This window comes from Vulpes lagopus, chromosome 23, assembly GCF_018345385.1.
Source record: "Vulpes lagopus strain Blue_001 chromosome 23, ASM1834538v1, whole genome shotgun sequence".
NCBI lineage: Eukaryota > Metazoa > Chordata > Mammalia > Carnivora > Canidae > Vulpes > Vulpes lagopus.
This window is the reverse complement of record NC_054846.1, coordinates 62,318,007-62,333,177: the sequence shown is the minus strand read 5'-3', so window position 1 is coordinate 62,333,177 and position 15,171 is coordinate 62,318,007. Positions and strand designations below refer to the sequence as shown.

Sequence of the window (15,171 nt, the reverse complement as noted above, 5' to 3'; positions counted from 1 at the left end):
CTGCTGGGGAAGGAGAGGCTGATCCTGAGCCAGTGGGGGGGATGGCCCCACGCAGGAGGATGACCCAGCCCACACTGGACGGCTGGCCCATGCCTGTCCTTGGGCTAGGCCCTTTGGGGACCACAAAGCCGTGGAGCTGTATGAATCCCAGTCTCGGCCTTCAAGGGGCAGAGGACTCAGAGGCTCTGGGCTGCTCCGCCAGGACTGCTCTCTCTTCAAGTCCTGGGGCCCTCCAGGAACCAGCGTCCTCCATGACGTGGGACCAGCTGGCTGCTGCCCGCCCCTGCCCCGTTCTCTCTGCTTCCAAACCTCCTGAGCTCCCAGGAAGTCGCTGCTCGGGGGTAGGTGTTGGGGCCGGCTTTCTGGTCACCCTCACATTGCCCCTTTCTTGTTTTCAATCCTCTCCTGGGCGGTCGCCTTCCTCCTCACAAATCCGCCTGTCCCATCGTGAGTCCCGAGGACTTCTGGCTGTGTCCTGGGCATCTCTTCACGGCTTCCTCTCGGGCATCTCACACTCAGCAAAGCCCTAGGGGCCTGCATCACTTCCCTCCAAGCCCACGGATGGAATCGCTTGAGCCAGCCAACTTGAAAACGTTGGTCTTTGTTTCTGCCTCCTTGTGACCCCCGCGCCGTCCAGACGACCGCCTGTCCTAGAACACGCACCTCTGGCAGGGACCCCAGGTCTCTCATCCTCCAGACTATTCCCCTGTGGTGCCAGGGAAGCATCTTCTCTCTGATACTTTATCTTTAGGACAACTTTGACCAAGTCTAAACTTCTTAGCACGCATCGAAGACTGATGGGGATGGTGATCCAGTCTGAGCTGCCCATCCCACCTCATCTGCTTTCACCCACCAAATCCGTCCAGCCTCTTAACACCTCTTGCCTGGAGTATCCTGCCTCCATGGTCTCTGCCTGGAGTATCCTGCCTCCATCTCTCACCGCCCTCCCCAGCCCCTCCAAGCCTTGTGCTCCCTGGCAGGTTCCACACACCTTCCATGGTCAAGACACCCAACTCAAGGCACAACCCTTGAAGGTTCAAACGGTTTTTCTGTGTTTTCTGCACATAAGTGTGAGCCTGGGAAGACCACTTGTCATCTGAGCTTGCTATGGAGGAGGAAATGAGGGATCTGAGAGCAGCCACAGGAGACCGACTCTAGCACCTGACTCTGAGTTGGCTTGAGCATAGGGTGGAGCCCAAATACAGGGGCGGTCAGAGTGGCAGTGGGCCTCGCTCGCAGTGGCCACCCCAGCGGGGTGGAGGGAAGGGGAAGGAATGCTGAGGGACACCTTTGTCATTGGAAGTTGGAGGGGAGGGAGTGTCAACGGACCCGCCGAGCAGGGCCGAGTGGAGGCCCCTGTCCAGGTGGAGGCCGAGCCTCATGCAAAGAAGAGACCAAGGCATTCTCGCTTCTTTCTTCTCTGGCTGGGAAAAGGGTGCTCCATCTCAGAGTGGGTCCTGGGGGCCACAGAGGGACACAGGAATTAACATCAGGTGTGGGTCACTGGTTTGGGTCCAGGAGTCCCGCTGCGTGAGGGTGAACTCCTGTCACCGGGAGACAGACATCCCAGTTTGCCCATAGGGTGCTCTTCATAAGCACGACAAGAGTCACTTCTTCCTACCAGCCCCACAGCCTTCACTTCCTCCCCTTGAACACAAGATGTCACTTTGCCCCGGTTCAGGTGGAAGTTGGCTCCTAACCTGAGAACAGGGTGCCTGCAACTGGCCGGTCGGGGCCTCTTAAGGAGAAGAAAAGGTGGTTTTAGACAACATGAGGCCAAAACTGAGGTGACAAAAACCAGGACCCGTAGGGACTTGTGGACAGCAGCCCCACGTGTGAGAGAACGTGCTTGTATGAGTGTGTGTATACGGGTGTGAGTGTGTGCTTGAGTGTAAGAGTGGGGAGGTGGTGTGTGAGTGAGTGTGTGATGTGATCACTCTGTCACCACCAGCTGGCCCCCTCTCTTAGAGTCCCCTCTTTCAAGTCATCCTGTGACATCCTCTCAGCCATAAGCTGATGACCATGCAGAGTAGGATTGAGCCCCAGCTGCTGTCCCACCTGCTCCCAGCCACCTCCCTGCCCCTCTGCACCTGCTCCGAGTTTGAGTGCCAGGCACCTGGGCTGGGACATGTTGTACAGCATGAGTGTGGGGCACAGGCAGGCCTCCTTCTGGGTGTTGGGGGCACGCTCAGCTGGCCGAGAGGCCACACCACCCCTGAGGCACCCGTGCCCTCAGACGCCCCTGGCCTTGTGAGTCAGAAGGCACTTCCCCTGGAACCATACCAGGAACCCCACCCCTGGCCCCATCATAGACTTTTCAGGGGGGAGACGTGCGCATCTATGGCATTAGGCCAACAAGGCATTTTGATGAGGATCGTATGGAGTGAGGCTCGTGGGCTTCCTTCTAGGTGGAAATCACAGCCTTCTGGTTCGGGTCCAAGAGCATTGGTGGCCCTGACGCCCGGCAGGTGGGCTGGCTACCCTAGGAAAGCTCTTGGCCCTGGTGCTCTGAGCCCAGGTGATCCATGGGAGCAAGGTGGCTAAACCTGGGTCCCCAGGGCTTCACGGCTCATCCGGAGATGCGGTCGGGGAGAGAGCACAGGGCTCTGTGCTCTGTGGTTTCTGACTCTGAGAACAGGGAAATGATGGCTGTGCCTCAGACCTCCTCCCAGCAGTGTCCGGGTGGCTTCCTAGCCAACCGTTTTAGCGATCGTTACCCTTCCTGGGAGGTGGACAGGCTTTGGAGCAGGCAGATTCGGATGGATCTTAGTTCTAGATCTTTCTGGCTGCGGGAGTTTGAGCCTCAGGCTGGCTCTTAAGGTCTTGCGCTCAGGATGGTGATTTAATTTGTGTAAAGTGCCCGGCGCAGAGTGAGAACCTGGCAAATGGTAGCCGTTAGAGCATGGTTGTTCCCTTCTCTCACTCGCGTTGCTGCTCCGGTGGCCCAGCGTGGCTGTCCTGTGTGGGGACAGGCTGGCTCTGGAGCCCAGGCCCTGCATGGCTTCACTTCCCGGCAGGAGGCGCGGGGTCTGCTGCGGCCGGATGGAAGAGAGGGGGCAGCCGTGCCTGGTCGAGGGCAGGGCAGGTGCAAGGGGTCCCTGGTGGATCCCCAGGGCGACTCCCCCACCCCCGCCCCACGTGGTTCTCTCTGGGTCGCGTCCTCCTCGCCCAACACACCAAGGGCTGGATGCGGCCAGGAAGCCTGTGCATCTTCTGAGGTGGGAACCAGCCTCTTCTCCTCCTTTTTTTTCCTTTACCATGACGCCTGTTGCTCATAGGTACAAATCAAACGAAGAGTATGTATATGTGCGAGGCCGCGGCCGAGGGAAATATGTTTGTGAGGAGTGTGGAATTCGCTGCAAGAAGCCCAGCATGCTGAAGAAACACATCCGCACCCACACTGACGTCCGGCCCTATGTGTGCAAGCACTGTCACTTTGCTTTTAAAACCAAAGGTAAGAGACAGTCAGCTGGGGCGCTGCCCCTGCCCACCGTAGGGAGCTCCCCTCTGGGAGCCCTAGCACAGAGCGCAGGGGCCCGGACCTCTCCACCTGGGGCCTGGGCCACCCCCACGGCCTGGGCTCCCCAGTGGCAGAACAGCGCCTCCAGACTGGGCAGTGGCACCCCCTGGCTGCCCAGCCTGTCCTCTTGGATCCCACACAGCTCCTCCACCTGCGCGCCTGCCCCGCCGCCCGGAGGAGCTCTTGCACACCGTTCCCAGTTTTGATTTTTCTCTCCTCCACCCCGTCCTTCTGCATGTCTCCTCGGCCCCTTGCCCACTGATCTGGTGAGCTCCAGCATCCACACCTGTCACCACCACTCTTGCGTTTGGAAATCCATTCCACTCCGAGCCACTCGGCACACTCGCATGGTCACTTCTCATGGCAGACTCGCCCTGCCTCCACCCGCCTCACCATTCAGACCATGTTCCTGCCCACCCGGCTCCTCTGCAGCTCTCGGCACAGCCCGCTCGCCCCCCGCCCTGCCCAGGCTGGCAGCCCCGACAGTCCGGCCCCAAGGCAGGGGCAGCACAGGCTCTGGCGGCCACCTGAGCGAGGAGGAAGGGCAGCCAGTAGGGGCTGGCGTGGCCTGGCCTGCTGCAGGCCCCCCGTGTGAGCAAGGGGGGCCGAGTCCGTGAGACTTGGAGCAAGCTGCTCCCTGCACACTGCGTGGACTGTTCCTGCAGGCCGGGTGGGGAGGACGTGGGCACTCGCGCATTGCTTCCTGGTAGCTGAGCAAAGGGACAGGGGGACGGAGGTGAAGCAGAGGAAGGCCCAGGGCTCTCAGCGCCCCTGACAGCTTCAGCCTCTTGTGCTCTGCAGGTTCTTGGGTCAGGGTTTGGACGTGAGGGTCCTGCCTTCTCCTTTGAGCAAGTGGGGGGCCTCCACGCTGGCCCCCGCTGGGGCCATGTGCTGTTTCTGCCGACAGAGCCCAAGAGCAGGTTCGGTTTTACCTCTTGTTGACCTTCCTTCTGGTGGGGAAGCTGCTCCCAGCCAGAGAGGCTGGGCCGAACCCTGTGGAGTTCGCCAGCCTTCCTCACTTTCTCCTCCTCTTGCCCCCCCACCCCACCTCCGTGCTCTCTGTACCGGGTCCGGGGGGGGAGCAGTTTACCATGTCCCCTGGGCTTCCGGCCCCTGTCTGACCAAGTTCCATCTCGGCCGTCCTAACCCCGTTCACCGACCCCTGCCCTCCTCTGTCCTCCAGCCATCGTTCTCGCTGGTCCTTTCCCACCTAGGTTTTGGGTAGCATAGAGGCGCTTCTTCTCTCTTGGCATCTCATAAACAGTGTTCTGGAGGATCCCCAAAGAGGACAGACGGGCCTGGAGCTCAGCCCCCTGTGTCATGGGTGCGTCCAGCCCCAGGGCCCTGCCTTGGCCCCGGATGTGGGCCCTGTCCCTACTCTGTCCCCTACAACCCCACTCCCTCTGGCCTTAGGTGGCCAGCGGAACTTTATGGAAGAAGAGAGATGGGAATGATTGACTTATGTCTTAAATAACAGAGTAAAAAAAAAAAAAGAAAAAACCTCTTGTCCAACATCCTTGAAGGTAAAGAAAGTGGGTCCCCCAAAGCCAAGTGACTGTTAGTGCTAGAGCTGTACCTAGAACCCAGGACCCCTCCATCAGGGCATCTCCCCCATCACCTTCCTCACTGTGAGCAGATCTCCCTTTCCCTGGAAGGACTGGCTAAATCAGGTGGCCGATCGGGTGGCCTCCGGAGCGGGTCACAACCGCTGCCCCTGTTTCCAGGCGGCATCAGGGGACCACCCAGTTCTGCTCTCAGCGTGAGGAGCCCAGTCCTGAGAGTACGTCCCAGCCCGGGGCCATCTGGAGCACACCCGTGCCCAGCACAAAGAGAACCATCCTGGGGAGACTAGAAAAACCCATCTGGCTAAGTTCCCAGCCAGAGCATCCTCTCCAAAGAGGGGGCCCTATTCAGTTCCCATTGTCTTTCTGGCGAGAAAGGGCCTGGTCCCGGGCAGGAACCAGAGCTCTTGTCATTGTTTCCAGAGCTCTTGTCATTGTTTCATTGGAAGCCACGCCAGGCCTGCCCGCAGTGCCTCTGGGGTGTCTCTGAGCCGGCATGGAGCCCCGGGGGGGTGCCCAGAGGGCATTACGGGAGCAGACGGACTGAGTCCCGGCTGTGCAGGCCTGCCCACCCTGCCCCGAAGGCCAGGCCCAGCAGCCTGTTCCCAGCCAGTGATCAAGGAGCCTGCTGAGCTCCCTTCAAAAGCTCATAGAAGCTTCCAGAAGACAACATCTTCAAAGCCGAAGCAGTGAGCGAATCTGAAATGATGGAACCTGGACCTTTGTGACTGCGGAGAGGGGCCGGTCGGGGGTGGGTGGCGGCAAGTGGCAGCAGAGGAGGCTTGCACGCTGGGCGTGAGGGAAGCAGCGGGACACTGAGGCTCCTGTTTCTCGGGGTGCCCGCGTCTTCCCGAAGGGGTGGGCCTTCAGCTGTCCCTCAGGAACCTCCGGCGCCTCCTCATCTCCGCCATGCCCTCTCCCGCTGGGGCTCCGGCTAGGCCTCCGGCTGGGCCTGGCGGTCCTCAGGACCCTCCATCTGCACCCACTGGCTGCGCCCAGGCCCGGGGAGCCCTTCCTGTCCGTCTCTGTCTGCTCGTCTGTGTCTCCGTCTCCATGTTAGACATTGTGGCACAGCTGGGGCCCCGGGGCGCTAGCCAAGGCGTCTCGGGGACCATGCGGGGAAGGCCGCCAGGACGGCCCTGTGGCGAGTGGTCTGGGGGGTCCTCTTTCCTCTTCCCAGATGGTCCCCAGAGGCCAGCGGGATGGCTGTGCCGCGTAGGGGCCCGTGCACCAGTCGCCGCGGGGTCAGCGACAAGAGCAGCAGGCAGGCCTCAGGTGGCAGGGCCTGCAGGGGCAGGCGGGAGGAGGGCGGCCGGCTGGGGAAACCGAGGCAGAGTCCTGGGCCAGTGCTCTCAGCAGAGGCCCCACCTCTCCTCCAGACACTCCTCCTCTTCCATCCGCCTGCCTTTCCTCCTGCATCCCAGGACTGTGGGGCTTCGGGTGGGGGCCGGCAAGGCTGTGAGAAGCTGCTGGCTGCCCTGCAGGCCTCCAAGCCTCTGTCCCTTGCCAGAGAAGTGGCTTCTGAGCTGAAAGAGATGCCTGCGCCCTTTGGTCCCCCTCCCTCGATTCACAGAAGAGGCCCGGGGAGGGCAAGCCAGGGAGGGTACCCCATAGGCCCCAGAGCGGTCAGCCAGCCTGGCCTCCTGAGAGCCACCCGGCCTGTCCCAGCAGAGCCCCTCAGACGCCCCGAGTGCCCCCTGCAGCCTCCAGGGCCCACGGGCGCCTTCTCCTGTGAGCCCCCGAGCCCACACTGGAGGGGAAGCCATGCCTCTGTCCTCCACACCCAGCACGTCGGCGTGTGGCAGGGTCTCGGCACTCGGTGACGAGTGGTGGTCACGGGGCTGAGGGTGGGGTCCCAGCAGGGGAAGGAGGAACATCCCAATGTGGTGAGTGTCTGCTCTCTGCCAGGCTGCCACTCGCCTGCGCTCCCTCCTCAGCTTCTCCCAGCGCCCCCGTGAGGTAGGTATCACTTCAGAGTTGCAGAAATTGGGGCTCAGAAGGTTAAGAAACTCGCCCCAGAGCACACAGCTAGCAGGCAGCAGAGGCCAAACCCAAACCCGAAGCCGGCGAGCTCCTAGAGCAGCCTGGGTGCATTGTGCAGGCAGGCATGGAGCGAGCAAGAACCCTGGAGCCCCAAAACCTGGGTCTCAATGGGGCTCTGTGCTAATAAGGGGCCTTGGCTGGTTCAGCGTGCTGGTCAACAGGAGCCCGCCCATGCCCAGCAGCTGAGACAGTCAGTAATCGGATCTAATGGCATCACCAGCTCCAGGGCCCAGAGTTAGAGCAGAAGCAAGAACCCCACACACCCGCCACCCCGGGCCTAGTGGCGCTTGGATTACAGGGTCTGTGAGGCTCCTTCCAACGCTTTGCTTCTGCGATGAGGACAGCGTTGCCCGTGTGTGGTTATTGTGCACCTACTGTGTGCTCGGCACCTAACTTGGTTGAAAAGAGACCTAAACCTTCCTGGCAGAACACGTACAACAAATAATGTCAAAGCCAGAATGAGCGGTATTCACAGTCCTCTGTGGTCAGGGGCTCAGGGGACAGTGGGCTGATCGCAGAACCTCAGGGGACCGTTGATCTGTCTGGCCCATGGAAGGCCCCAGCAGCCTGTCCCACCCCTTGATGTCCCACTCAAGCTCTACTTGCTCATAGCAATGAGGGCAGAAGCCCCCAATATTAGGTAGGGACCTTTGGGGACCCTCTGGCCTCAGTTATGGCTCTGCTTTCCCTTGGGCCAGCAAAAGATCCAGGTTTCTGTCTGGTGATAGGAAAATCTGAGTTATAGGATATAGTCACAGACTAGGAGCAAAGAGAAGGAAGAGGAAAGAAACAAGTCACCTTCCACCCCTGCTGCCCTTGACCTGTGTACCTCAGGGAATCCCAGGTTAAGGTTCCCATCACCCTCTCAGCAAAACCCTGCAAATTCCTTAAAATTCTCAGAATTATTGGGAAGCACCCTTTGGTGCACCCGCGGGCTCTCTCCTACTTGCCCACCCATCCACCCATCATCTATCCAGCCATCTATCCATTTCTTCCATCTACTGCTGGTCTTCCTGGCCATCTCCCTTTCCATTTATTTTCTCGTCCTGTTCCTCCTCTTTTCACATCTGTCCTCCCACCAGTCCATCCTTCCATCCACCTGCCCAGTCTGCCCCACTGCAAGTTGATGTGCAACCCAACCGGCCGCTGCCCCAGTCACCCCTGTCTCTCTCCTCCTCTCCAGCTCCCCATCTGTGTATTAGCCCGTTTTCCAACTAGCCTGCCATTTACTGTTTTCATCTAACCATCTCCTCCCGCCTCTGTCTATCCGTCTGCTTATCTAACCATCCAGTGTCCCATCCATCTGTCCCTATTCTTCCTGTTGTACTGTCACCCCATTTTTGCCCTTTCCCCCCTACCCATCTACCCATCAGTCCATCCATCCATCCATTCACCCACCAGTCTCTCTATGTATCTGCTCAAGTGTCCATTCTTCCCTCTTCCGTCCATCTACTCAGACTTGCCAAGGACCACGCTCAGTGAGACAGAGCACCTAACTCGGGGCACTGAGGATTATTATGTGAACGATCATGTGGAAGTGTAGCAACCTGCAGGGCCACAGTGAGAACATCACCACTTGGAGGTGGCTGCTGAGCCGGAAGGAGCATCCTGAGGCACCTGGCCTGCATCCTCCTGGGGCAGGCTTGGGTCTCTGCCTCCCCTTCCCAGAGTGTTCCTGCCCATAGAGGCTCCCGGCCTGGGACGTGCTGTGCACGCATGGGAGAGACTGAAGGCGTCGTTACCTTCCCCGCCCCCCCCCACCATTGCGAAGACCTGCTGCCCCTACTCATGAGCCGTGGGGCTGGGCTGGCCACTTAGGGCAGGGGCAGGGATGGAGTGGGCAGAGCCTTTGCCCAGCCCTCCCTGCACATACCCTACCTGTGTCTGCACCGCATGGTGACCTGGGGGATACTGAGGCCCAGGACGTGACTTCTCTAAGGAAGGCTCACAGGTCCCTGTCCGGCAGACTTCCCTAACCCTTCAGCCCCTTCTCCATTTCTAACAGTAACTTTGTCCTGGTTCCTCTTCCCAAACCCGCTGGGCTGCCCCACACGTGGCCTCACCTGGAAGGGCATCATCAGTACCCACCCACCGCGTCGGTGAACAGGAACCCTCTGGGCATCCCAGCATCTGAGAAGGCCACAAATCCTGCTCCATGAGCGTCCCCGGCAACTGGGCCCCGGAGTTAAATCAAATGCAGGAGAAACCTATTGCACATGAGTTGTCTTTTTAATTTCTTTTTTTGTTTGTTTTTTTAACCAGCATCTCACTTCCTCATTATTACCCTCTGCCCTCCCCTGCCCGCCCCCCAACCTCCTCCCCCAGCTCCTGAGTACCGTAAGGTCCTGAATGCCCAGCCCCTCCGCAGCAGCAGCAGCTGGCAGGCCCTGACTGGTCTTCGAAGCCCACTGCCTCTGCGAGCCCCGGGCGTGCCCAGGCCCCCCCACCCTGCGGCCCCGCCTGAGTCTCTTCTCGTTTCTTTCTAGGGAATCTGACTAAGCACATGAAGTCGAAGGCTCACAGCAAAAAGTGCCAAGAGACAGGGGTGCTGGAGGAGCTGGAGGCCGAAGAAGGTAAGGAACCGCCAACGCCCCCCTCCCACCTCTTCCCTCCTCACCATCTCCCCCTCTTCCTCTGCCCCGCTCCTGCACCTGTCCCCCTCACCCTCCCTCCCCTTCCATGTCCCCCCCACCTCCTCTCCCCCTCCCAAGCCCTCCCTGCCAGTTCTCCCACCTACTGGGAGATAAAGGTTAAATTCACAGAGAGATGGCCCCCTCCCCTCCATACACTTACAGTACGTGCTGTGCAACCATAGAGAGTGTGCATTACCGTCTACCAGGGAGGTGGGGTGCCTGGCACCTTGCAGGTGCTCAGTGAATGTGTGCTGAATAAACTAACACAGGAGTAACTGGAGTCAACATTGACTGATCACCCACTACGGGTCAGGCATGTTCTAAACACACACTGTGAGTTGTCTCCTAAATCCTCATGGTGATGCTGCGAGGGAAGTACTCTTACACACTCCACACCCACACTCTCACACCTACATACTCTGGGCAGGAGCATGACACCTTTTAGAATTTGGGAGGCTTTCAAGAGAGCCAGAGTCAGACCTGACAGCCCCTTGCCACCTGCCGATCTCATCCCATATCCCAGCACCGCACCCTGGCCAAAGCCCTCCATCAGCAAAAAGCACATGAGAGCCTACTTCTGAGACAGCCCAGCAGAGCAGAAGGTGAGTCAAAGGCCCCGGCCAGCCGCAGAATCCAGGGAGTAGGCCAGAGTGACTCTGGCAGGTGCATAGGCAGTGTCCCCCCCACCCCGCCAGCCACCCCAGCAAAGGGAGGTCAGGGCAGCCAGAGGCATTCACCTTGTACCCAGCAACCCTTTGACCAGATTCCTAAAATCAGAATCAGGATTTAGAGTGTGACAAAGAAAGGTGTATGTGTCTGTGTGCGTCTGCGTTTTTCTGATTTCAGGATCTATTTGCAGTCTTACAAAAGAATTAAAACACATTTCCTTTTAGGTGGAATAAATCCCCTTTACTGCACTCAACACAAAGAAGTTGGGGCTGTTCCCCCAAGATGAGAATGTGGGGTTAGTGTCCCTTAGGCCATTCACACTCATTGTCTCACCACGTCCTCATAACTAGGGCCAGAAACTTGTGTTGCCCATTTTAAGTTGAGGAAAGTAAAGCTCAGACAGGTAAAGGCAGTTGCTCAAGGTCACACAGAAATGCTGGCCACACACCACCCCGGTGCCTGGTGGGCTGGACCTGTGGCACCTGGAGCCCAAACCCGAGCCCAGAGCCCTCCCTGGGTCAGAGTCAAGAGGTGGCTCACCCCACACTGAGGGCCTGCTGAGGGACCCTGGGCTGCTCCCTGCCCCTCTCTCAATCTCTTTTTCCCAAAGAAACATAAAAGGATAACCATACCCACCTCGTCTGCGGAGATGAGTGGTACATTTCTTCTAGAAATAATTACTGAGCACCAGCCCTATTCCAGGCCCTCTTCTAGATGCTGGAGATTCCACAGTGAATAAAACATAGTTCCTGTCCCCTGGAAGCTTAGATCCTGCAAGGGAGCAGTGCAATGAACAAATGTGGAATAGGGTAGGGGCGGGTGTTCAGTCTGTGAGGTGTGAGCAGAGAATGGGAAGGGAAAGCCGGGAAGCCAGATGGGGTCTGGAGAAGGGCTCTCCCTGCAGAGGGAGCAGAAGGTACAGAGCTCCCGAGGACCAGAGTGGGGGGAGATGAGCTCAGGGAACAGAAGCCATGAAGGTCAAGGGGTGGGCTTGGCAGGGCCCTGGAGTGATGTCCCGCAACTCTCAGTGACTGTGTGCAGAGGACGGTGGAGAAGGGGTGCAGGACAGTGGAGAAGGGGTGCAGCTGGAGGCAGTTATCAGGCCCAGGGCATGTTGGCCCAGATGGGGTGGAGGTGGGGAGAATCCGTAGGGCCCTGGGAATGTTCTGTAGGTGGAGCCCACAGGTTTGGCTACCACATGGGGTGGGGGTGGGGGGATAAGGATAGGTGATGGCGTGAGGGAAAAAAAGAGCCAAGGATGAGGCCCAGGTTTATGGCCTAAGACACTGGAAGGACGGAATTGCCACTTCCCGTGATGATGAGGAAGATTCAGGGAGGAGGAGCGAGTCTGCTAGACACCAAGTGGCGCTGGGGACAAGGCCTGGGAACGACTGCCTCCCGGTGGCCAGGCCCCTCCGGCAGCGAGGAGGTTGAGGAGGTTGGGCAGCAGCGCCACCGTGTGTCCAGCCCCCTCGGCGCCGTCGCAGGCTTCCTTCTGCGTCTCCTCAGTCTCTTGGCGGGGAGCCTGGGTGGTGATCCCAGCAGTGGACCAGCAGCGCCTTGAGGGGCGTGGGGAATGGGCCGCCCGGGCAAGGCAGGAGCCCAGCTGTGGGGGGCCTGGAGCACCCTGTTCAGGCAGGAGCCCCTTGGCTCCCATCATCCCTGCCCTGGGAGCCTAGGGCAGGCCACTCTGGGCCTCTGTGTCCTCATCCCTAAAGAGGCTGTTTAGGAGGGCTGTCTTGACTCCCTCACCGGTAGTACTACCCCTCTGACCATCAACTGTGAGATGCTTGCAAAGGTGCTGGGGCACTTGAGATACTTGCTAAGTGTTACTGGGGCCGAACTAGGTGTCAGACCCTCACGATCCTCCCAATAGCTTCAGGAAGTGGCTTTTATTGCTCTTACCCCCATTTTACAGATAAGAAAACTGAAGGAGAGAAAAAGCCAATTAGACAACATCATACAGCAAGGAAGGGTAATAATGCTGGGATCCAAACCCAGACCATTTCCTGCTTCTTGGCGCATAACATCATTTTTATGCTGGCAGTGTAATAACGCAAGAGTTGTAAACCTGAGTCCTGACTCAGCCACTACTCCCTGGTGATCTTGGAGAGGAAGCCCTTGCCCCCTCTGGGCCTGGATTTCCCCATATGTAAATGAGGGGTGAGGCCCCGTGACCTGAAGGGTCTGAAATAGGTCTAAGGCAAACCTGGGTGCTGTGTGTTTTGCATATTCACCCCCACATCCCTCCTGCCTTCCCCTCTGCTCCCAGCTGCCAGGAGACCTTGGCCCCTTGGTCCTTTGGCCCACCCTTCACCTGCCAACCCCAGTTCCACCCCATGGTTTTTGACCCACTATTGTCCACTTCATGCATCTCATGGCTGCCTGCTGAGCTATGTGGAAGCATGAAGGCTTAGGCTCTCCAACCCCAGGGCTGCTGGGCCTGGTGGAGTTTGGAAGCCCGGCTGCACCTGACGTCCGAGTCAGCTTGTGTGTCTAGCTCTCTTGGTTGGCGGTGGAATGGGTACTGGTGTGTCCGAGGGAAGTGCTGGGTGATGAGCCCGGAGAGGGGCCGGCAGGACCCAAATCCTCAGGAGCCTGATCGATGGGCCAGACGTTAGCAGGGCTCTCTCAAGAGTCCTGATTGCCGCCCATTTCCAGGGGTGCCCAAACTAGACTGCTGTCAGGTTAAAAGTGGCCCAGATGCTTGGGGCTGCCCCGCCAGAAGCCAGACCAGGAGGTGCTGCAGAGCCCTACTCCACGCCGGCTGGGAGCAGCAGGAGCTCTGCAAGGGGAGCACGTCCTCTGGACAGGAGCAGCTGGGCCAGGACCCTGCTCTGCAATCTAAGGCCACCATAGTCCTCCCCCCACCCCGCCCCTCAGAGACAAGGACCTGCCACCTGCCAGATGCTCTTGCACCAGCCAGCAGCAGCCTGGCCGCGATGGCAGATGCGTGTTTAGACTGACCACAGCCAGTGCCGCTGGACCGGCCTGCGTGGCTGCTGTGTCCCAGAATAGGATAGATTTCTTCTTGAACGTACGGAGTGGCCATAGTTACTTGAGCCATTTCTCTGTGCCAGGTGTGCATTTCCTCCTCCCAGTGCACCCCGTGAGGGAGGTGAGACGCTCGTCTGACAAAGTGGGGGCACAGCACAGCAAGGTGACTTCCCGGGCTCCTGGGGGAGCCAGCACTGAAATCCTAGTGAAGGGAAGACGAACTAAGAAAAAAGGCCTGTCTCGTTTGCTGGGGTTCAGTCCCAGCCCTACTACTTATCTTTCCCGAGCAAGCTACTTAATCATGCTTACCCTGGTTCCCTGGTCTGTAACGTGAAGATAAGAACAGTGGCGACCTCACGGGATCACTTGAGGACTAGATGCATTAACAACACGAAGGTCCTAGAACTGACCCTGGCCCGGGGTAGACACAAGGCCCCTCTTGCTCACCGTGATTATTTACCAAATGCTCCCGCACCTGTCACGGCCCCCATCCTCTCAGCCCGCTCTCAGGCCCAGCCTGCAAACAAGGACGGGGGCGCAGAGGGCGGCGGGGTGAGGGCTGGCAGTGACCCCAGGGTCTCCTGTGTCCACCCCTCAGGAACCAGTGATGACCTGTTCCAGGACTCAGAAGGGCGAGAGGGCTCGGAGGCGGTGGCGGAGCACCAGTTTTCGGACCTGGAGGACTCGGACTCGGACTCGGACCTGGACGAAGACGAGGATGAGGACGAAGAGGAGAGCCAGGATGAGCCATCGGGACTGGCCTCGGAGGCACCCCCGCCCGGCCCGCCGGCCTCGCTGCCGGCAGACTCCTCACCCAGTCCGGGCCCTCAGCCCCCAGATGCCACCTCCGGCGGCCAGGCCACACGGGGCAGCTCGGTCCTGGACGCCGAGCGCCTGGCAGCCAGCAGCTGCTCCACGTCCAGCCAAAGCGCACTGTGCCTCCCCCCGCTGGGACCGGCCCCCTCAGGCCCCATGGAGAAGGACACAGGCTCAGCCCCGAGTGCCAAGGCTGTGTCCCCAAGAAGGCCGTGGTCCCCCAGCAGAGAAGCAGGCAGCCGCCCACCACCGACCCACAAACACTCACTAACCAAAAGCGACTCGTCTCCCCAGCGACACTCACTGGCCCGAGAGCCACAGGCCTCAGCCCCAAGCCCGCCGGGCCCCCCGACGGGCCCTCTCCCCTGTGGGTCTCCAAGACTCGAGCTCTCTCCTCTCAGCCCCTGCCCCCTGGGGAGGGAACTGCCCTCCCGAGCGCATCCGCCCCCTGAACGCAAGGGGGCCCCAGACCCGGGCCCCCCCAGACACTCCCCCACCAGGAGATGGTCCCCGGGCCAGGCCGAGTCACCGCCACGGTCAGCGCTGCCAGGGAAGTGGGCCTGGGCTGGGCCGGGCAGCCCCTCAGCAGGCGAACGCGGCCCAGGCTCAGGGCCGGCCCTGCGGGCTCTCCACCCGCCCGCGCCTCTACCTCACAAGCTTCTCGGCAGAAGCCCCGAGACCTGCGCCTCCACGTGGGTGAGTTCCTGCCCCTGAGCAGCTGGGGTGCTCCTGATGGGGGGGACACCGTGCATTCGTCCCTGAGGTGTCAGACCTGTAGCTTCACAGCCCGGCCAGCCCGGCGATTGCTGATAACATAGCAAGTGTTTGTGGGGTGCACCCAGTGCCAGGCACCACGTGGGGTGCCCGGAGGCAGCCAGTGTAGACTCAGAAGCAGCCGAGCGTGGACGCTGGGGCTGGCCTTGGATGCAGG

The 15,171-nt window shown here is 59.8% G+C and overlaps 1 protein-coding gene across 5 annotated transcripts in view; it reads left to right on the top strand.

The window, feature by feature from the left end:
• The window catches only part of HIVEP3 (HIVEP zinc finger 3), a 457,593-nt gene that overhangs the window by 436,815 nt on the left and 5,607 nt on the right, over positions 1–15,171 (top strand). For all 5 annotated transcript variants that reach the window (XM_041738462.1, XM_041738466.1, XM_041738463.1 and 2 more), the window contains 3 exons: positions 3,279–3,454; positions 9,612–9,698; positions 14,023–14,936. In XM_041738462.1, the coding sequence (XP_041594396.1) occupies positions 3,279–3,454; positions 9,612–9,698; positions 14,023–14,936 (1,177 nt within the window). The remainder of the gene's footprint in view (positions 1–3,278; positions 3,455–9,611; positions 9,699–14,022; positions 14,937–15,171) is intronic.